The sequence below is a fragment of the Trichechus manatus genome, unplaced genomic scaffold (genome assembly GCF_000243295.1).
Source record: "Trichechus manatus latirostris isolate Lorelei unplaced genomic scaffold, TriManLat1.0 scaffold00052, whole genome shotgun sequence".
Lineage (NCBI taxonomy): Eukaryota > Metazoa > Chordata > Mammalia > Sirenia > Trichechidae > Trichechus > Trichechus manatus.
In genome coordinates this window covers 3,597,443-3,620,410 of record NW_004443988.1, presented here as the reverse complement: position 1 = coordinate 3,620,410, position 22,968 = coordinate 3,597,443, and the positions used below count along the sequence as shown (strand labels likewise).

General features: G+C 36.6%; 1 protein-coding gene across 5 annotated transcripts in view; it reads left to right on the top strand.

The window, feature by feature from the left end:
* The window catches only part of ITSN2 (intersectin 2), a 227,453-nt gene that overhangs the window by 161,845 nt on the left and 42,640 nt on the right, over nucleotides 1-22,968 (top strand). For all 5 annotated transcript variants that reach the window (XM_023732409.1, XM_023732413.1, XM_023732410.1 and 2 more), the window contains exons 20-28: nucleotides 9,884-10,059; nucleotides 10,365-10,509; nucleotides 14,168-14,373; nucleotides 16,413-16,477; nucleotides 17,035-17,201; nucleotides 19,357-19,402; nucleotides 19,505-19,626; nucleotides 20,678-20,774; nucleotides 21,548-21,739. In XM_023732409.1, the coding sequence (XP_023588177.1) occupies nucleotides 9,884-10,059; nucleotides 10,365-10,509; nucleotides 14,168-14,373; nucleotides 16,413-16,477; nucleotides 17,035-17,201; nucleotides 19,357-19,402; nucleotides 19,505-19,626; nucleotides 20,678-20,774; nucleotides 21,548-21,739 (1,216 nt within the window). The remainder of the gene's footprint in view (nucleotides 1-9,883; nucleotides 10,060-10,364; nucleotides 10,510-14,167; nucleotides 14,374-16,412; nucleotides 16,478-17,034; nucleotides 17,202-19,356; nucleotides 19,403-19,504; nucleotides 19,627-20,677; nucleotides 20,775-21,547; nucleotides 21,740-22,968) is intronic.

Here is a 22,968-nt window from a genome sequence, read left to right as displayed (position 1 = left end):
GTGAGATTGTTAACCATTGTCAAAGGGTAACGTGTAGTAACTGTTAAATGAGAAACTATCTTGTTCTGTAAACCTTCATCTGAAGTGAGAATAGCAGCACAATTGAAAGAGCGTAGTCAATGTCACTGAACTGTGCATGTAGAAATTTTTGAAATGGTGTATCTTTGGCTGTGTATATTTTCACCAAAAAGAAAAAAAAAAGGTCGAGAAGAGAGAGGGTTGACATGTTGTCATAAAACAATGTGTGTACTACTGTTTCATGAGAAACTATTTATTCTATAAACCTTCACCTGAAGTACAATAAAAATAATAATAATAATATTTTATTGTGTTTTTGGTGAAGGTTTACACAGCAGTTTAGGTTTCCATTCAACAATTTCTACACGGATTGTTCAGTGACATTAATTGCATTCTTCACAACACACGAACGTTCTCACTATTTCTGTTCTGATTGTTCCATTTGTGGTTCAAAGATTTTAAATTTTAGACCCAGACACACCTGGATCAGACTCCTTCTTCCACCATTAATTAACTACGCAACCTTGAAAAATAAAGCCCTTATGAAGGCTAATTTAAAAAAAAGGTCTTTATTGTGTGATCACAAACTATGTCAAATGGAAGATGCAGGGAGTCCTGGTGATAGAGCCAGTATGATATATTGAAAAGAGTACAGACTTTGGAAGCACAACAGCTTGGATTTTAATCTCTGCTTCAGTTTTCTTTTTGGTAAGTTAATATTACCCAGAGGACCTAACCAGTGCCTTTTTTCCCCCTACACTGTCACCAATTTGTTGCGCTTTTCCTTTATTTATCTGTTAGTAGTGGATGTTCGATAATACTTGGGTAGAGTTTACTTGGGATAGAGTTTATCAGAACTGTCTACTCAAGCACCCAAGATAATTCCCAACCACATATTTCTTCTGCTGACATTGTCGCCACAGACAGTTCCATTGCTGCTCCTGAGCTGATGAATGGGTCTCTTTTAGAGCCAGCCTCAGTCCACAGTCTCTGCTGTCTCTACTGTTCTTCCTCTGATTCTTAATAATAGTAAGATGGTGTCTGAGGACGTGTGGTGCAAATGGTTAGTGTGCTTGGCTGCTAACCAGAAGGTTGGAGGTTGGAGCCTACCCTGAGACACTTTGGAAGAAAGGCCTGTTGATCTGTTTCCCAAAGATCAGCCATCAAAAAATCTATGGAGCCCAGCTGGGATCACGCTGAGTCTGAATTGACTCCAAGGCATCTATTTTGATTTGGTCCGATCTGAGGATGTAGAGATGCAGCCTTTCTCTGGGCATGTTTCAGGCAAAAACCTAGTTACATTTGGATATGTCTTTCATTTATTCCTTCAACAAATATTTGTTAAGGGCTGATTATGTTAAGCTAGAGATAGTGGTGAAAAACATACAATCTCTGCCTTTAAAGAGCTTTATAGTCTTATGAGAAAGAAAAACAACTAACGTATAGCAGCAGGGGAAGGAAAGTAAAAACAAAGATGTGGACTGTCACCAGCTCTAGAATGGCGTCTCCCATGGCCAGAGAGCAGCACTGGAAGCCTGGTGGCAGTGATGGCTGGAATGTAAAGTTATCTGGGGTCTCTTGGGTGCTTGTGTTCTTCTGCTGAATTATTGTTATAAAGGCTGAATTGTGGTGGTACTCATAGATTCCTGATTTGGACAAGTTGGTTGGTGATAGTGCCATTCACTGAGAGAGGAAAATGAGAAGGAGGAAGTTAAAGTGGGAATGACAGTAAAATCAATGAGTTTGAGATATGCAGGCAACAGTTGGATGTCTGGAGAGATCTCAGACAGAGATCTGGGCTGAGAATGCAGTTTGAATGTCATCAGTGTGCTGTGATGGCAATTGAAGATATAAGAGTAGTAAAGATTGAAGATAAGGGAGTAGTAAAGTGAGTGAGAAAAAAACTGAGGATGCAATCCCTGAGAAACATGGGCATTGAAGGGATTATTAGAGGAAGAGGAGACTTAGAAGGAATACCAGAAGTAGGAGAAAAACTAGGAGAATTTGGTGTTAAGGAACTTTAAGAGAGTGGTGCACATGTGAAATAAGACAAGGACTAAAAAATATTTATTAGATTAGCAACGAGATTATTGATGACCTTGAGAAGAACAGTATCGGTTGAGTGGTGGGGAAGGAGTCTCATTTTCATGAGGTAAGGAATAAATGGCGAGACATGAAGAGGAGATGGTGAGTGTGTAAAACTCTTTGAAGGAGCTTGGTTTTGAAAGGGGGAAGAGAGCGAGAATGATAACTAATGAGGAATGTGGGTTGAGAGAGGTTGTCTGTGTGTGTGGTTTTTTTTCCCCTAACTTGGCTACAATGTGGACAGTTTAAATAATGACAAAAGATCTGCAGAGAGGGAAGGGTTTAATGATGCAGGAAAGAGAATAAATAATTGATAACAAAACCCATTGCCATTGAGTTGATTTTGACTCCTAGTGAGCTTATAGGTCAGAGGAGAACTGCCTTATAGGGTTTCCAGGTAGCAGCTGGTGGATTTGAACTGCTGACCTTTTGGATAGCAGCCATAGCTCTTAACCACTGCACCACCAGGGCTCCAAATAATAGATAGAGGTTGTTTTTTCTAATTAAAGTATAATTTAGTTATAGTGAAGTACACAACCTTAGTGTATCACTCAAGGAATTTTTACATATGTATATACCAGTGAAACTACCACTCAGATGAGTCTGTTGAGCATATTAGCACTCCGGAAGTCACCTCATGCCTCCCTGTTCTGACCAATAGATGGGAGATGAAGAAAATTCTTGGGAAGTCTAGAGGATCCTAGAGCACAGGGAGAGAAGTAGAATAACTAGATAATGAGAGGACTGGAGGAAAGGATGGATGTGGTTATAAGTAAATTTGGCTAAGGGAGAAGGTGAAGTCAGGTCTGAGGGCTTCTGTATTCTTGGTGAGATAGGACACAAGGTCTATTCAACTTAATAGATGAGAGTAGCAGAGGAAGTTTGATTGAAAGTGAAAAAAATTGGAAATTCCACCGAGTCCTGGTCACATTTTCCATAACAACCTGAAGTGTCTTTCTGTCCTTTTAATCTGTTAGTGGTATTTTCGAAGCAGTAAATAGTTTCCCTAGGCCTGTGAGAATTTATGTGAAAGTTTCTAGTTTAACTTACCATGTAAATTGACAGCTAAAAACTTATTATAACTATAAATGACAGATATGAAATTGATTAAAATTGACCCCATTTTAGAAAAAACAAAAAACTTGGTGTAACCCTTAAGAATAAATGAACTATCTCAGGGGACATCTAGGTTAATTGGCAAAATACAGTTCTTAAAGATAATGTTTTACATCCTAGCCTGGTGAGTAGTGTCTGGGGTCTTAAAAGCTTACAAGTAGCCGTCTAAGAAGCAATTATTGGTCTCTTCATGCCTGGAGCAAAGGAGAACAAAGAAAACTGAAGACTCAAGGAAGCAATTAGTTCAAAGAACTAATGGCCCACATAAACCACAGCCTCCTCTAACCTGAGACCAGAAGAACTAGATGGTGCCCGGCTACCGCTACCAACCACTCTGACTGGGATCACAATAGAAGGTCGAGGTTAGAATGGGTAAAAAATGGAGAGCAAAATTCAAATTAAAAAAAAAAGACCAGACTCACTGGTCTGAGACTGGAGGCACCCTTGAGACTGTTGCTCTAAGACAGTCTTCTGACTTGAAACTGTAGACACTGCCAGAGGCCTCCTTTCAGCCAAATAATAGGGCTACATCTGAGATATTCCACTGGTCTCACCCCTTCAGGAGCAAGGGAGAATGAAGAAAACTAAAGATACAAGGGAAAGATTAGTCCAGAGGACTAATGGACCACAACTAGCAAGGCCTCCACCGGACTGAGTCCAGTACAACTAGACGGTACCTGGCTACCACCACTGACTGCTCTGACAGGGATCACAATAGAGGGTCCCAGACAGAGCTGGAGAAAAGTGTAGAACAAATGTAGAAAAATGTTAGAACTCACAGAAAAAGACCAGACTTTGGCCTGACAGAGACTGGAAAAACCCCAAGAGGATGGCCCCTGGACACCCTTTTAACTCAGTACTGAAGTCACTCCTGAGGTTCACCCTTCAGCCAAAGATTAGACAGGCTGAAGAGACTAAAGGGGCACACCAGCACAGGGGCAAGGGCTAGAAGGCAGCAGGGAACAGGAAAGTTGGTAATAGGAAACCCAAGTTTAAAAAGGGACAGTGTTGTCATGTTGTGGGGTTGTTAACTATTGTCATAAAACAATATGTGTACTGTTTAATGAGAAACTATTTGTTCTATAAATCTTCATCTAAAGTACACAAAAAAAAAAATTAGGACACCTTGCTTGATAAAATAGAGCATCAGTGAAAAAAAGGAAGACCCTCAAGGAGGTGGATTGACACAGTGGCTGCAACAGTGGGCTCAAGCATAACAACAATTGTGAGGATGGCACGGGACCAGGCAGTGTTTCATTCTGTTGTACATAGGGTCGCTATGAGTCAGAACCAACTTGACGGCACCTAACAACAACATAAACAATAACTCTTGTGTCTGCTGTGCTCCTTAGAACAATCAACTATACGACACCAAAAGGGCAGCATTTGCCCAAAACCAAAGATGAGAAGGCAGGGAGGGACAAGAAACTGTACTAATGGAAACAGAGAACCCAGGGAGGAAATGGACAGAGTGCTGACACATTGTGGGGATTGCAACCAATGTCATGGAACAATTTGTATAAGAATCATTGATTGGGAAACTAATTTGCTATGTAAACTTTTACGTAAAGCACAATAAAATAAAAAAAGAATAAATGAACTAGGTTTTTCTTCTTGATAAGGTTACAACTATTAAGTAGAAGTATAATAGAAGTTATATTTTAAAAGTTTGTACACAGAGGAGGAAATTAGTGTTTAAATGCCAGCAGTCATACCTTACAGTACTCATACCTTATAGCAATTCCTGGCCTTGAGACCATACATTTAAATCAAGTATGTTGCTGAGCATTTAGCAGCATTGGGATACTTTAAGTTGTATAACTTCCTCAGGATTTATTGTGTTTTTGTCTTTAGTTTTATTGCTGTGGCTTAGCTATTTAAAACTAGGCTTACTAGAGGATAATATTTCATCAGTGGTTCCTTTTGTTCTATTTCAGAACACCATTTTGTGGTAGTTAATATAGCTATGACACTATTTATGTAATTTAACCACAGCAGCTGTAGTTGAGGAGGTTTCTCATATCTCATTCATGATGTAATAAATAACCAGACATATAGCATTAAAAGGAGAATTATATACCATAAATATAAATGAAGTTGCCCTGATAATAAACCCATTTATTATTGATTAAGCTTTGAGCTTATTGTATACTTAATTTAGAATAGCCTGTTCAGGTTAACATTTGTTGAGTTTCTACTGTGTACCTGCTGAGGATATACAGATATGAATAAGGAGGCCACATTCTAGGTAGAAAATGGAAATATGCATAATTATAGAAAATATAATAATATAAAGTGCTATGAAAACCTAGAGGATGAGGCAGTAACACAAACAAATAGAATTGGGGAACATCTTCCCCAAGGATAGGATGGAAGAGGACCTCAAAGGGATTATACTTGCTTAGTGCTTTACAGTTTACTAAGCACCTTCATAAATATTTTGTTAAATTCTTAAAATAACCTGAAGGAAAGCAGGGCAGGTATTTTTTTCCAGATTTATGGATGAACAAATAGACTTTAGATAATAATCATTACCTTACCAGAGGAGAGCCAGGTAGTATGGCTAAGACTGAAGCATGATGCTTTTAACTCCCATGTCTGTGTTCTTTCCCCTATACCTCATAACATTCTAAGTAGAAGGAATAGCGTAAACAAAAACATTGAGGTGTGTGTGGGCACCAAGTGCATTTAAAGAATGTCACATAACCATTTGCCAAGGTCATGGTACACATGGTATGAGATGAAGCTAGAAAGGTAAGTTGGGACCTGACAAAGGAATCATAATTTCAGGGACCTTGAATTCTAAGACGTTTGAATTTTGAAGAGCTTTAAACTAGAGAGACAGATTCCACTTGGATAAAAATCTTAATTGTTTTGGAGTGACTTTCTGTACACCAAAAGGCATCAAGATTGCAAATGGAAAACTAAGACTGTCTTTATTTGCAGAACACATGATTGTCTATGTAGAAAATCCCGAAATCTACAAAAAAAAAAAACTACTAGAACTAATAGTGAGTTTAGCAAGGTTTCAGGATGCAAGATCATTATGCAAAAGTCAATTATATTTCTGTATACAGGCAACAAACGTTCAGAAATTAGAACAGAAAATAACATTTACAATAGCATCAAAAATATGAAATGTTTAGAGATAAAAATGACAAAAGATGTGCAATAGTTGTACGTTGAAAATTACAAAATATTTTTGAGAAAAATTGAAGACTTAATGAAGATGTATACCATATTCATGAAAGACTCAGTATTGATATCAGTTCTCTCCTTACAATCAAAATTCCAGCAGACCTTTTTATAGAAATTGATGAGGTTATTCAAAACCAAAACAACTTTAAAAAAGAAGAATTAAGTTGGAGGACTTACCCTACCTGAATTTAAGGCTTATTTTAAAGCTATAGCAGTCAAAACAGTGCCATCTTAGTATCACAATAGGCAAGTAGATCAATGGAACAGAATAGAGAATGTTTTTTTTTTGGACAAAGGTGCAGTTGCAACTTGTTGGAGAAACAAGGAATTTCTATTTTTCCCTTGTATCATATAAAAACATTAAGATAGATCAGATGTGAAACCTAAAACTGTAAAACATCTAGGAGAAAATATAGGAGAAATTCTTTATGACTTTGGATTACTCAAGGATTTCTTAGATACAACATCAAGACCATGATCCATAAAATAAATAAATAAATAAATTAGACTCCATAAAAATCATGAATTACTGGTTTTCAAAGGACACTGGTTCAGACTGGGAAGAAGTATTTGCAAATCTCCTATCTGATAATGAACGTGTATCTAGAATATATAGAGAACTCTCAAAACTTACCAATTAGAAATAACCCAGTTTTTAAAATGTGCACAAGATTTGAACACACACTTCACCAAAGAAAATACAGGGATACCATATGAGCACATGATAAGATACTGAACATCATTAATCATTAGGGAGGTACAAATTAAACACTAAGATGTCTAAAATTTTAAAAATTGACTATACTAAGTGTTGAAAAGAATATGGAACAACTGAAATGCTAATAAAACATTGCTGGAAGGAAGAACCACTTTGAAAAATAGTTGTGCATTTTCTTTAAAAGTTAAACATAACTTTACAGTTATTATCAATTCGTTTTTGATAATGAGGCCAAGACGGTTCAGTAGGGGAAAAAATAGTCTTTTCAACAAATGGTGCTTGGGACAACTGGATAGCCACATATAAATGAATGAAGTTGGATCACACCATATATAAAAATCAGCTGAAAATGGATCAAATACCTAAGTTGTAAGAGCTAAAACTTTAAAACTCTTAGAAGAAGACACAGGGATAAATCTTCATGACCTTGGATTTGACAGTGGATTCTTAGATATAGCACCAAAAGCACAAGCAACAAAAGAAAAAGTAGATAAATTGGACATTATTAAAGTTAAAAACATTTATGCTTCAGAGTACACTATCAAGAAAATGAAAAGACAGTCCACAGAATGGGGGGAAATTTTTCGCAAATCATATATCTGATAAGGGAAATTGTATCTAGAATATATAAAGAACTCTTATAATTCGGTAATAAAAAGACAAATTGTCTAATTAGAAAATGGGTGAAAGATCTAAATAAACATTTCTCCAAAAAAGGATATATATAAATGACCATTAAGCACATGTTTGTTATATCTTGATTGTGGTGATTTTCCAGAGGTGTATACATATGTCAGAACTTAGCAAATTTAATACCTTATATACATGAAGGTTATTATGTATTGTGCCACAAAAAAAGCTGTTTTAAAAATCATAATGGATCTTAGATGACTTTCTATAAAAATTCTATCTTATTTTAACATAACACTATTAAATCTGTGTTTTAAAGAGGTCATTCTGGAAAAATATGGAAAATTGAGTGGAGACAGATACATAGTTGGCATATTCATTTAGCTAATTAAACAGATATGTACTATGCTAGACAACGTAGGTCAAAAAAGGGACTCACAGAAAACGGGAGGAGATACAGGTAAATAAAGAATAATCCAGTATAATTATGCTGATTGTGACAGTAAATATGAGATAACTGTGACCTGGGTTGGGGACAGTTAACAGAAACCTGAAGAATGAGTAAAAATTATTATATCTAGGAGTGAAGTGAAAAATGTTTGAGGTAGGTTACCAATGGTGGGGTTGAAAAGAAGAAAACAAATTCAGGATAGCTTTTAGAGGCAATGTCAACAGAGTTTGGATGTGGGAGTGAAAGAGAGGTAAGAGCCAGAGATTTTTTATTTAGAGTGAGTAAGTCTTTGGTGGTAAGAAAAACAGATATAGGTGATTTTAGGAGGAGTGGATGGGAGAGAAAACATCCAGTTAAAAATATTCTGCAAATAGTTAAAAGTACAGGCATGTCCCTTTGGGAAGACGTCAGTTCTGAGGGTGTAGCTTTTGGATTCATTAACTCATAGAGAACAGATAAAATGGAGGGAGTTGAGTGGGCCTGTTCAGGAAAGTAACATGAGGTAAGAAAGCCAATGTTGAAACTTGAGGTGGCATCAGTATTGCTATCAATTGCTATAAATTGTCCTCTGAGTACTGCTTTTGCTGTGTCCCAATGGTTTTGGTATGATGTGTTTTATTCTCTTTTGATCCTAGCAATTTTTTGATTCCATCTCTGATTTCTTCTACTACCCAGTGGTTTGTAAGAAAGGCGTTATTCAGTTTCCATGTAACTGATCTTTTTCCTTGCTCTTCTTGTTGTTAATTTCTACCTTGATGGCCTTGTGGTTAGAGCAGATACTTTGTATTATCTCAACGTTTTGGATCTTGTTGAGGGTTGCTCTGTGGCCTAAGGTGTGGTCTATTCTGGAGAACATTTCATGTGCACTGGAAATGAATGACCAAGAAGTTGAGAAAGAGGTGCTGTGAAGAGGGAGGATGTCAGACTGTAGAAGGGAAATGGCTGAGGAAAAAAATGGAACTGATAAATTATCTGAGGGTTTTCACCAGGTGGAAAAAAACATTCAGAGAATCTTTATAGTTCTTTTGGAGTATTCAAGAAGACTCTGTGATAGGAACAGAGAAAACTAAACAAAAACAAAGTAACTATTCACTACAGGAAAATAAGTTTACAAGAAACGAAATGTAATGCGCAAACACTACATGACTCAGACGTGGACTATTTACATAGTTATGATAAACATTGAGTATAATTTAACCAAAAATATGATTTAACAATATTGTTAGAATAAGAGGTTGCAGTTAAAGAGGGTTGTATCTTCATTTTCCCTAACTGAAAGCCAATAGGTAATGTCTAAAATTGAAAAAAATCAAGAAATTCAGTATGCTATTTAGAAATATAGAAGAGAATACAGAAGAAATGATAAAGAATGGCAAGTTACCATTAGGAATGAAGATCAGGACATAAGGGGCCGTGAGGAAAGGGAAAGCTGTTTTCTATCATAAGTCATTTATAATACTATTTGTTTTTGTGAAATATTTTCAGGTATGAACTTGAAAAATTTAACAATTAAATTTTAAAAAGTAATTTGTAGAAAATACCTTACCCGTTTAGTTAGGTGAACTGCATTTTGAAAACGAGGATACTGTACTGTACTGTCTGCGTGTCTTCCCAGTGTAAATGTGTGGGTTTCTAAGCATCGTTAACCCTTCTTTTTGTTTTCATAGGTTGATGAAAAAACCATAGGAGAGCCTGGTTGGCTCTATGGTAGTTCTAAAGGAAATTTTGGCTGGTTTCCATGCAACTATGTAGAAAAGATGTCATCAAGTGAAAAAGCTTTGTCTCCTAAGAAGGCCTTACTTCCTCCTGCAGTGTCTTTACCTGCTACCTCAACTTCCTCTGAGTAAGTTTTTAGCTAACAGTGGAGTTTGTACAGCTCTGCAAATGTATAAATACCTAATACATATTTGTGTCAACCTGCTCCGTAATCATATTGTAATCTGTCTGGGCTCTTCAAGGGTACCTGTTATTCCAAACTGAATATTGAAATTTAGTAAATAAAAACTTAGGCCAATAGTTTGTTCTTGAATTCCTTTTTCCACAAATTATGTTTTAATACAGTGTATATTATATACAAGTTGATAAATTGGTAATATATCATTGGGTTCTACAATTAAGTCTGCTTATATCAAGGTGTTATATTTACAGACCACTTTCTTCAAATCAACCAGCATCAGTGACTGATTATCAAAATGTATCTTTTTCAAACCTAACTGTTAATACATCATGGCAGAAAAAATCAGCTTTTACTCGCACTGTGTCGCCTGCGTCTGTTTCACCTATTCACGGACAAGTATGTTGTTTTTAATTTTTGTGTACTTTATTCTTTGAATTTGCTTCTCCTGCACATAAAATAGAATGAAAATTTTGTATAAAGGCATCTTTCACTCATTTAACCAGAGCTTGTAGTATTTAGTTTCTGTTCTTCATATGTGACATGAAGTTAAAGAAATTACTATTACTTAAGAAGTTTCTCAGCGACAATTCATTTCTGTAGTACCAAGTTATTAACAGCTAAGGTATCTAAGCTCAAAACTTCATTTTTAAACATCTGATTATATTCTTCTTCATTTGTAGTTATTGTAGGAGATAAGAGATTTGGGTTTGAGGTTTGTTTTTATTTTTTTCTTAAGTAAATCATTTGTCTGGGAACTTAGAATTTTGTTGCATATACTTAGCCTCTGGTTTAGACATAAGCATTCTAAGTATTGTTAGATTAACATGATTAAAAAGAAATAGCAGATGTCATTAGAATAGAGTCCTAGAGATTTCACCTTCACTCAAATCATCTTTATTGAGTGACCATAGGTTGCAGACATTTTGTGTGCTGGAAGTTTAAAGGAAAAACAAGTAAAAATCCCTGTCATTAAGAAGTTCATAATATAATGGAGACAGATATGTAAGTAACTGTAAAGTGTGAGAAGTGTTATAATAAAGATATGTACAAAGTTCTAAGAAGTGTACATAGGAAAGAGCATCTCATTCAATCTATAGGAATTGGAGCAAGCTTTGCAAAAGGCAAGATATTTGAGCAGGACCTTCAGAGATAAACAAGATTTCAGCAAACAGAGAAGGAAAGTTAGTGTAAAGAAAGAATAATTTGTGGAAAGTCACTGAAGCATGCTAACACAAGCTGTTTGCAGGAAACAAGAATTGTTTGTGGTATGGCTATAGTACAGGAAGGATACCTGGGTGGTGTAAATGGTTAAGCGCTCAGCTGTGAACCAAAAGTTTGGTGATTCAGATCCACCCAGAGGCACCTCGAAAGAAGGGTCACAGCCATTGAAAACCCTATGGAGCACAGTTCTACTCTGAAACACATGGGGTCACCATGAGTCGTAATTGACTACACAGCAACTAGTTTTACTGGTTATAGCACTAGATTCATGGAGAGAGGATTAAGAAGTGAAAACGGAGAGAGGGGTTGTGGTTTATTTGTCAAGCATTTAATACCATGCTAAACAATTTGGCAGTAGAAGTCCTGAAGGTTTTTAAGAGAGGAGTTGAGGTATATATTTTAGAAAGATAACTCTGGCAATAGTGCAGGGGCCAAATTGGCAGAAGGAAGAAAAGGAAAGAGACCAGGTAAAGGAGGATATTATGATAGCTAAGTAACAAGAAATGATGGTTGAACCAGGGCCATGGTAATGAGAATATAAAATAGGAGATGGATTTAAGAGGGCATTTGTCCCACGCTGTGCAAATTAACACAAAATAGGTAACCCATTGAATGTAGAGGGTGAGGAAGAAGTTGGAGTTAAAGTTAACTCTCCAGAGACTTTAGCTTGGGCAACTGAAAGAATGGGAATATTATTTGTCTTGGATAGGAAATGCAGGAGGAGTGGGTTTGGTGGGTTCTAAAAATGATTACATTTCTTGGTTTTATATATCTGTATTAGGTGCAACCTGGTGGAAAGACTCAGTAGGCAGTTTAATTTACAGATCTGGAGCTCGGGAGATAAAGTTACACTGAAGATAAAGATTTGAGAAGTCAAAGGCATAAATAAGATTATTTCGAGAGAGCATGTCAGGCAGGAAGGGGAAAAAGGCAGGACAAAAGAGGAGCCACCAATCATCAGAAAGTGAGCTTCGGGAACAGCAAAGATTTTCGTGATGTCAGTACTGTTCAGAGATCAAGGAGAATAAGGGTTTGGAAGAAGCGTTTGACTTTGGCCATTATGATATTATCAATGACCTTGTCAAGAAGAGGTTCAGTAGTATGATGGGTGTACAACTCAAATTAGAATCGGTTAAGGGATGAAATTGGAAAGCAAGTTTAAAACCATACTTTCTTTAGAGGTAGGAGAAAGAGAAGTGGAGAAAGAGGTGAAAGATTCAAGTTGAGGACTTAACAGTGTTGCAAAATATTTTTAGGAAATGAGAGGGTGTAATATAAGATTTTGAGCACAGTTGAAGAAGTCAGCCTTATGAACAGGACAGAAACACTTTTTCCTCTGAGAAGGGAGGGAAAGAAAGAAGAGTGAATGAAACTACAAAGAAGTTAAGAGACAGAAGGCAGGAAAGTGGAGGGAGGCCAAGCATAACCCCATCTCCAATGCTGATGCATTAAACTGAATCAACTACAGTTAAGAGCTGGAGGAGAGAAAAAGATTTGTAGTAACTCTTTCCCTTTCCATTTGTTCCATGACGTGTACTTAATGGATTTATGAATACATTTCTTGAGTACCCACTATTTACATTCCATTACGGTAATATTTAATGTCAAGATGTTTCCTTCATGAGGGTGGGGAGGGAGGGAAAGGGGTATTCACTAGCTAGATAGTAGACAAAAATTATCTTAGGTGAAGGGAAGGACAACACATACTACAGGGGAGGGACAGTCCAGCACAACTGGACTAAACCAAAGCTAAGAAGTTTCCTGAATACAACCAAACACTTCGAGGGACAGAGTAGCAGGGATGGGGGTCTGGGGACCATGATTTTAGGGGACATCTAAGTCAACTGACATAACAAAGTTTGTTAAGAAAATGTTCTGCATCCCACTTTGGTGAGTGGTGTCTGGAGTCTTAAAAGCTGTCAAGCAGCCATCTAAGATGCATCAATTGGTCCCAACCCACCTGGAGCAAAGGAGAATGAAGAACACCAAGGACACAAGGAAGGTATTAGCCCAAGAAACAGAAAGGGCCACATAAACCAGAGACTTCCTTAGCCTCAGACCAGAAGAACTAGATGGTGCCCGACTACCACTAATGACTACCCTGACAGGGAACACAACAGAGAGTCCTTGACACAGCTGGAGAAGTGTGGGGTGCAGAACTCAAATTCTAGTAAAAACACCAGACTTAATGGTTTGACTGAGACTGGAGGGACCCTGGAAGATGTGGCCCCCAGACTCTCTGTTAGCCCCAAACTAAAACCATTCCCGAGGCCAACTCTTCAGACAAAGATTTGACTGGACTATAGGACATAAAATGATACTCGTGAAGAGTGTGTCTCTTAGCTCAAGTAGATACATGAGACTAAATGAGCAGCTCCCATCCAGAGGCAAGATGAGAAGGCAGAGAAGGTCAAGAGCTGATTGAATGGACATGGGAAATCCAGGGTGGAAAGGAGGATTGTGCTGTCACAGTATAGGGAGAGCAACTAGGGTCACATAACACAATGTATGTATAGATTTTTGTATGAGAGACTAACTTGAATTGTAAACTTTTACTTAAAGCACAACAGTTAGAAAAAAAAATTTCCTTGAATGGCAATGGTCCAGTCTTTCTTTGACTTAACAGAAGGCCACTCAGATGATTGTCTCAGATACAATTTTAAGTCGGTTAGTAGAATAAGGTTATCTTAAGCCTCCCTTGGTAATAAGTCATCATCACACCAGACTGGTCTGCTGTTTGAACATATATGTTACATACTTGGAAACAGAAATCATGGTTACCGTTGTTTTGTTTTTGTTTTTGTTTTTAATTTTTGTGTTTTTCTATTTACAGGGACAGGTTGTAGAAAACTTAAAAGCACAGGCCCTTTGCTCCTGGACTGCAAAGAAGGATAACCACTTGAACTTCTCAAAACATGATATCATTACTGTCTTGGAGCAGCAAGAAAATTGGTGGTTCGGGGAGGTACATGGAGGAAGAGGATGGTTTCCAAAATCTTACGTCAAGATCATCCCTGGGAGTGAAGTCAAGAGAGAAGAGTAAGCATCTTTGAGCATTTACATGAGATGGAGGTGGTGATTTCACCAATGAGTCAGCCATAGCACAATGCACTGTACAACAAAAAGTTTATGCTTGAGTTTGAATATCAAAGTACTTAAAATTTTTGATGTTTTCCTTTCTTTGTACCATAAGCTTAGTTGAAGAAGTTATTTTTCATTTCCTTTGGCGGCATTCTGCCTTGTTGTTTACTGTAAATTGTCAGTATTTACATAACTCTTTACTGAGGTCCTCCTCTCTGCTAAAGTGGGCCCACCTGTGGGAACACATCTCTTATTCCTCATAGCACACTGTGCTGCAGTTATTTACTTTCTTGCTGGGGTCCATGTCTTTTTTTGTTATTGTTACTTGTTTGTTTTGTAGTGTTTCCATGCCTGCTACACTGCTTAGGACATAGTATCTGCTTGCTTATATCATGAATGAGGGAGGAGCAAATGAATGAATGAATTTTCAAATGAACCAAAAACAAGAACTGAATAGGTTAAGTTCTCTGGCCTTTATTTCCCAGTCTCTAGGGGAGTCAGGTCGTTAGGTATCTTTAATACAATACAGTAAATGCTGTAATATCGCCATCTCTTGTGTCTTTATAGGGAAGTTGATCTAAATAGAAAAGCAGTTTGATTTAATAGAAGGGGACTGGGCTTTGGAAATCAAAACGCTTGAGTTCCAATTCTGCTATTTTTGCCAGACTGTATAAATAATCTTCAGGAGTTCTTTTAATGCTCTTTCTATGTATAAGTTTTTAAGTTCAAATGCAGAAACTTTTCAGACTGACATAGAATTTTAGATTTAGAAGTGGGTAAGAACAGTAACAAGACTGTATTGCGGGCATATGTTTGCTGACACTGTAATAACTGAAGCTAGGCCTTTTATAGGAATTATTTAACCTCCATAACATTTTACAGAAAAGAATATTTAGGCACAAAGAAATTAAGTTTCAATGCTTTAAAATGCCTTAAGGACATGTCTTCTCCATTCTCTTAGCTATATTATAGTACTTATTTCCTTCTTCTTCATTCAGTTACCAAATCTCTTCTAACTGGTAAGGCAGATAACTTGAAAATCTGAAGTAATGGACAATTTAGCACTAAACAAGGCAGAGTATTCAGTTGTGGCCATGAGTTATAGTAGGATTCCACTTCTATTTACCTGAAAACCATCTCAGTATATAATTTACTCATAGGTCCTGGAGAGCCCAGGTACAGCCCACAGATATCTAGTGCTTAAACATGACAGTCTTCCAGATTTTTGAAAACCGTTTCCTTTGTTAAAAATGGAAATTAATGCTATACCTTTTCTTAGATAGTTTTAAAAATTATTTTATTAGATTTTTTTTTTTTTAATGTTGTTGTTAGCCTCTGTCCTGTCGCCTCCGACATATGGCAGCCCCGTGTTCAACAGAACAAAATGCTGCCTGATCCATAATTGGTTGTGGATCGGACCGTTGTGACCCGTATGGTTTTCACTGGCTGATGTTTGGAAGTAGATCTCAACGCCTTTCTTCCTAGTCCGTCTTTGTCTGGAAGCTCAGCTAATACCTGTTCAGTATCATAGCAACACACAAACCTCCACTGACCAATGGTAGTGGCTGCGCATGATATATTGCCCTTGTTTTTCTCTAAACCAGGCCAAACCCCGTATGAGCTTAACCAAAAAACTGCCCATTTGCTAGTGTGTTTGTTTCTCTTGGAATCTCTTTGAGATATTTTAAGGTATTTTTTTTTTTAAGAAAGACAGAATATTTCACATTTGAAATACTCTTTACAAATTATGTTAAATTCTATATATTTAAAATTTTAAAAGTTTATGATTAGGCTGTTTTCAGTCCAGCAGTGTTTTATGTATGAAAAATTATTTCCAGTCTGTGTACTGAAACAATATTTAGAATAATTTTGGAAAACCCTGAAAGAATACACTGCAAACACCTGCTGTGTTCATCAGATCACCTTACTTGTTCTTTGTTTGTTTATATCTTTTTTGTTTTGTTGTTGCTTTTTATGTTTCTTTATTTATTTGGCAGACCTGAAGCTGTGTATGCATCTGTAAATAAGAAACCTACCTCTGCAGCCTATACAGTTGGAGACGGTAAGCTTTTGGCCGTTTGTAAATTAGATGGCAATCAGCTAAGCTACTGACTAATTGCCTGACTTCACACAGTTGTTAATCTCCCTACTTCTGCATCTTCATTTTTTTAAAGTGAGGTTAGGAAAACCTACTCCCTGTCTATTTCATGTGAATATTGAATATATACTTTTAGAAAGACAGTGCTATAAAAATTCAGCATAGACTGGCTCAATAAATAAGATTATAGTTAAAAAGTGTTGTGATGAGATAGCATGAAGGTTTTTGTTTTCCTGTTACCATATGTCTAGATTGTAGATGCTTAAGAGGTAAGGAAACGTCAGTGCACTGAATTGTTTAAAAATTGTATCTTAATTACAGTGTGCCATATAGATCATTAAGTAGGACTTGAGATCAGGGTACACTTTATCATAAATATTACAAAGAAATTTTTTCAGTATACCCCTTTAGGCTCTTTGATTGATAATTGTTTTGCTTTTGTCAGTGTGCTCTTAACATTTTTTTTTTCACTTCTATAATCTTACAACCAAAATTAGTTTCTTTTGGTTTGTTCCCTTCAGAGTATATTGCACTTTATTCATATTCAAGTGTAGAACCTGGAGATTTGACTTTCACCGAAGGTGAAGAAATATTGGTGACCCAGAAAGATGGAGAATGGTGGGCAGGAAGTATTGGAGCCAGAACTGGAATTTTTCCATCAAATTACGTCAAACCAAAAGATCAAGAGGTAGAGTTATTTTGATATGGAAGCAAAATCATTCCATTCTTGCTAATTAAGATTTCTACTTACAGGAGAGTGTGTGGTTTTTATCAGACTCCTTTGGTTACAAATAAACTTCTCAAGATAAACCAAACCCGTTACCATGGAGTCAATTCTGAGTAGAACTGCCCCATAGAATTTCCAAGGTCGTAATCTTTATGGAAGCAGACTGCTGCATCTTTCTCCCACAGAACGGCTGGTGGGTTGGAAGTGTCGACCTTTTGGTTAGCAGCCAAGAGCTTAACCACTGCGATGCCAGGGCTCCTTACTACTGAAGGTAGTTCCAGTAAAAAGGGTCGTATTATAAGAGTCCAGTTATAGAGATATTAGGGGGGCAGGATTTCATGAAATTGTAAGAACAAGAGTCAGGGCTGGGCAGTGATAACTGAAGCTAGGGCGTGGCTCTGGCTCCAGGGAGGCTGGCAAAGGACCTTCTTGAAGGAGCTTGTACACCTTCACTGTAGGCGCTGACATTCACGGGACTCACCTTACACTCTTGAGTTCCTGCTTCTTTTCACCTCACCACCAGTGTGGTGTAGTGCGGTGGATCTCAAAGTTTTTGGTTTCAAGAACTCTTTACAATCTTAAAAACTATTGAGGACCTACCTCAAAGAATATGGGTTATATCTAGTGATATTTACCATATTAGAAATTAAAACTGTGAAATTACTTAAATATTTATGAATTCATTTCAAAATAACATTAAAACCATTACATGGTTACATAAGTAACTGACTTTTTATGAAAAACAATGAAAAATATATTATTTTCCCCCAAAAAAGAAAAAGTTTAGTGAGAAGAATGTCATTGTTCTATATTTTTGCAATGTCTGGCTTAATTGATGACAGCTATATTCTCACATTTGTTTCTGCATTCAGTCTGTTGCAATTTGTTTTGGTTAAAGTATATGAAGAAAATTTGATCTCACACACACATGGGACAGAGGCTACTTCATTTATTTTTGAGAAAATGTCTGCCACATCCCAAGTCTGAATAATCTATAAGTCATTCTTTCAAGCAAAAATGTTGTTCCCTGAAAAAAAACCTAGTTCAGCTTGCAACTTAATCACACAAGTGGTTTTTCTTAAGGCAGCCATTGTACTTCAGTATGCAACAGAAATACTTTATAAATACTTCCATTTAGTCACACAGATTTTTAGAAAGGTGTACCTGAGGACCAAAATTTAATAAAATTTGTACTGCTTGATCAAGGACATTCTTAAGTGAAAGTGGCTTTTTTTGTTGTGAGGGCATGGTGGTGGTGAATACTATGACTACTAGTATAATTTGGTGTCACTTCCATGATTCATGCTAAAACCCATTGAAAACCCATTGCCATCGAGTTGATTCTGACTCATAGCGACCTTATAGGAAGGGCAGAGTAGAACTGCCCCATAGTGTTTCCAAGGAGCAGCTGGTGGACTAGAACTGCCAACCTTTTGGTTAGCAGCCGAGCTCTTAACCACTGTGCCACCAGGGGTCCATGCTAAGGCACCAGCAATTTCACCCACCATTGTAAATTTCAACACAAAGAGGCAAATAACATCTTAGTATTATTATGAAAATAGTCTTTATTTCATGGACTCCCTGAAAGGGTATCAAGGCCCCACCACCATCACAGGATCTGCAAACTACAGGTCAGGTTCAGTCAGTTTGGGAGGGAACATGGTAAAAAAAAAGAAAAAAACATTGCCTCCTAGGAAGCAGGACTGTAGATGAGTCAAGGTCCCTTAGAGAAAGCAGAGGCAAAACTCACATCATGCCTTAACATATCTAGGACACACATGTTGTGTATGGTGGGCACTGATGCTAACTGGTAAATGAGGTGTATTTGGCCTGGATAGTCATGTTTTATATTCAGGAAAGATTCAGAAGATGAGCTATATGTTGAGCCAGCAACGGCAGCATCAGCCACTTGTACGTAATGTATTCTATTAGTAGACCACATCTCCTCCTAAGTGTTGAATTCTTAACGTTTGGTTAGTATGAGGTTGTCATTTTGACCTTTATTTAAAGAAATAAAAATCATGAGACTTGGAAATCTAATTCCTAATAACCTTTGTACTTTTGTATCTGAATTATTGGAAAAATGATAAAACAATATGGTATTTTTTCCTTTTAGAGTTTTGGGAGTGCTAGCAAATCTGGAACATCAAACAAAAAACCTGGTATGTATAACAATGTACCTGAAAAAAATGTTAAAATATTTGCTTTGTTGTAGTCTTAAATTCATAATCTCTTGCTTTTTTTCATAATTTTCTTCTGTTCAGAGATTGCTCAAGTAACTTCAGCATATATGGCTTCTGGTTCTGAACAGCTTAGCCTTGCACCAGGCCAGTTAATATTAATTCTAAAGAAAAATGCAAGTGGATGGTGGCAGGGGGAGTTACAGGTAATGAATCTTTAATTAACATTTATCAATTTTATTATAAAAGTAATGTGTGCTCATTTAAAAAATAATAAAAATTTTAAATTGCCTGTAATCATACCACCTAGAGGTAAGCAGTATTAACATTTGTTTTCCTCTAGTGTTTTCCTGTTCAGCATTTGAGTTGATGTTATCAGAGACAACTTAAAGAGTAGTTTTCTCTAAAGACACAGTTTCTTTAATAAATCACAGGTTACCTTCGTAAAGGAAAGCATTCTCTTTGCCTGGGGTAGCCCCAGGCCTGCAGTATAGCGTCTAGGATCCAGGCTGTGTGCTGAGAAAATACCTCCCATCAGATTGCCCCTTATGGTCTTAGGTTTCTGAAAGAACAGTGCAAGGAAAGGGGTACAGACATAGATGAGCCCAGTTCATTTCCCCTAAAATGTTAACAGATAAGGTTGTTGCATATGTTTTGATCCAAAAAGAGGGTTCTTCCTTCCTAAAATTTCCTTACTAGCAAAATCTAAAAAGCATTTGAGGGCAAAAAGATGATGAGAGGTGAATAGCTGTATTTTTACATAAGGTCGATAATATCACTATAATACAAAACGTAAATATACCTCATTCTTGCAAATCAGGATCTTAGGGCAGGTCTCAACATCATCTGAAACAACCCCAAAATTCCACTTTCTGATTTGCTTTGAAGATTGACCCAATTAAGTTGCAAACATGGCTCTCCAAAATTTTATTTATGACCTCCTCATTAATTTTAACAAAGCCCCAAGGGGTATTTACAGTTGGGCTGTACCATCTTAAGGGTTGATTGAGCTTATCCGGAGAACTCTAGATAGGTCTTTTTAAATTATTTGTGTGAAATATTCAGAGAACCCTGAGCCTGTAAGGCCTCCAAATAGACATCTTCAGCAGCTTTTTAGCAGCACTTTGAGATGCATCTTGTAATGAGTCTTCCAGTTGTTGGCCAGGGTTTTCTTAACTTTTAAGTTATGTCTCAATAATTGTTTGTTATGCCTTAATCTCACCTTTCAATTGTACATTCCTTTTGCTACTTCTCCAGGCCAGAGGAAAAAAGCGACAGAAAGGATGGTTTCCTGCCAGCCATGTTAAACTTTTGGGTCCAAGTAGTGAAAGAACTACACCTGCATTTCATCCTGGTATGGAAGTGGGTTAACTTGTATTTCATCTTTGAGCAATTTTGTTTAAAACTCAACCACTTCTCACTCTTCTGCCAAAGATTAGACAGGCCGATAAAACAAACAATAATACACGTAGCTCAGCTGTGAACATGAGACTAAATGGGCACACCAGCCCAGGGGCAAGGACGAGAAGGCAGGAGGGCACAGGAAAGCTGGGCAAATGGAAATGGGGAACCCAAGGTCAAGAAGGGGAGAGTGTTGACACGTCACAGGGTTGGCAACCAACGTCACAAAACAGTATGTGTATTAATTATTTAATAAGAAACTAATTTTCTCTGTAAACCTTCATCAAAGCACGATTTTTTAAAAAAAAAACACTTCTTAGATTAACTAAGCTCTTTGGAAAGTATTAAAAGTCGCTTCCTTACCTCTGCCCAAAAGTAGTGTACCACTAAGAACTTCCTTTCTGAAAAGTTCTGTGTAGAAAACAGATACTTGAACCACTTCACTCCTTGAAATTTTTCAAAGTAAAGTTGCTATACCATCATACTTACTTAAGGTAAAGCAGTTCTTGAATTTTTAGCTGTAGTTGGGAAATTCTTGTTTTTGTAAAACAAGGAGTACGGGAAGGAGAAAGGGAGGAAGAGCAGCTCGAAAGGGAAATTTTAGCCTAATTTGAATGTTTATTATTAAAAAATGATTTAAATCCTAGGAGAGATTCAACATTTGATCCTTGTAGGAATAATTAATTTGTTATTTTGTGTGTGTGTGTTTTTTTTTTTTCCTGGTAGTGTGTCAAGTGATCGCTATGTATGACTATGTGGCAAATAATGAAGATGAGCTAAATTTCTCCAAGGGACAACTTATTAATGTTTTGAACAAAGATGATCCTGACTGGTGGCAAGGAGAAATCAATGGGGTGACCGGCCTCTTTCCTTCAAACTATGTTAAGATGACAACAGACTCAGATCCAAGTCAACAGTGTGAGTATCATCAAATTATTTATGTCTCAACTACTATGAAAAGCTGTAATACTCAGCACTGCATTTCTTACTGTTCTGGATCAGATCTTAAACTTAGTTCATAGCAAATCTATACTAACGTTTAAAGTAAGAAAATACAAAAGGAAATTTTACAAGATCTGATGTTATATACCTTTATTTTAAATACTTTTCCCTAGCTTCAGACTTTACTATTACACTTCATCTAAAAAATACGTATAATTTCTCCTATGGATTAGTTATTTGCTATAATAATAATCTACACTGCAACTCCCCTATATCATCACCCTCTTTTTCAGCTTAATAAAAAATAGCTGGTAATTACCCTATTCACACACCTACACACATACAAATTTGTTTTACCCTGTTAATGTAAAAATACCATTAATTTTGCAACCTTCTCATTCATCTCGCACATATTTACATGTCATCTGGGGTAGGAGAAAATTAAATAACCTGTTTAAATCTTTTGTTTGTGAAACTTCAGATGATTTTTAGATAACCATCTCATGCAACAAGAAGTGCACAAATCAAGGTCTCATTCACTAGTTTTAGAACAAGGGTCCAGGCCTCCAAGAGGGAGATTTGGTATTATATAAAATTCTCTCTTGGTTGTTACCTAGCCCTTCTTATCTTTAATAATAAACACAGCATTAATAATAAATTATAGGATAAACAGTACTTAGGGATTCTTTTTAGTTTTATAGAATGGATGTCACTTATTCCCACCCTTTTGATTTTTTTATTTTGTTTACAAAATATATCATAATTTATATTTTTATCATTCTCATAAAATTATCTAAAAGATTTAGCCTTTCGTTTTGATTTAGTTGCTGAGAACATATAAATGATAACTCAGTCAAAACTGAGATACACATGATTCAGTGCAAATGTTATACATCCATTTTATACAAAATAATTTTAATTTATAATCTTGATTTAGGTTTAGAGATTATAAACATAGTTCTGATCCTGGGGAGAAGATTTCCCTTTAGATAAAACAACTAAATTTCCCATTTTGGAAGTGGGAGGAGTCTAGTATTTCATGATTTTAACATTCCCAAAAATGTCTCCTGGTTTCAAGAGAAGTGGTAAGAAAAATTATAACAACTTGGTTGCCTAATGAATGAATGGCTGTTTTTAAGTTCTGATAACGGTTTGGCAGTTTACAGTGCTTGCCAGTTTATGTGATTGCTTACAAATACCTACCA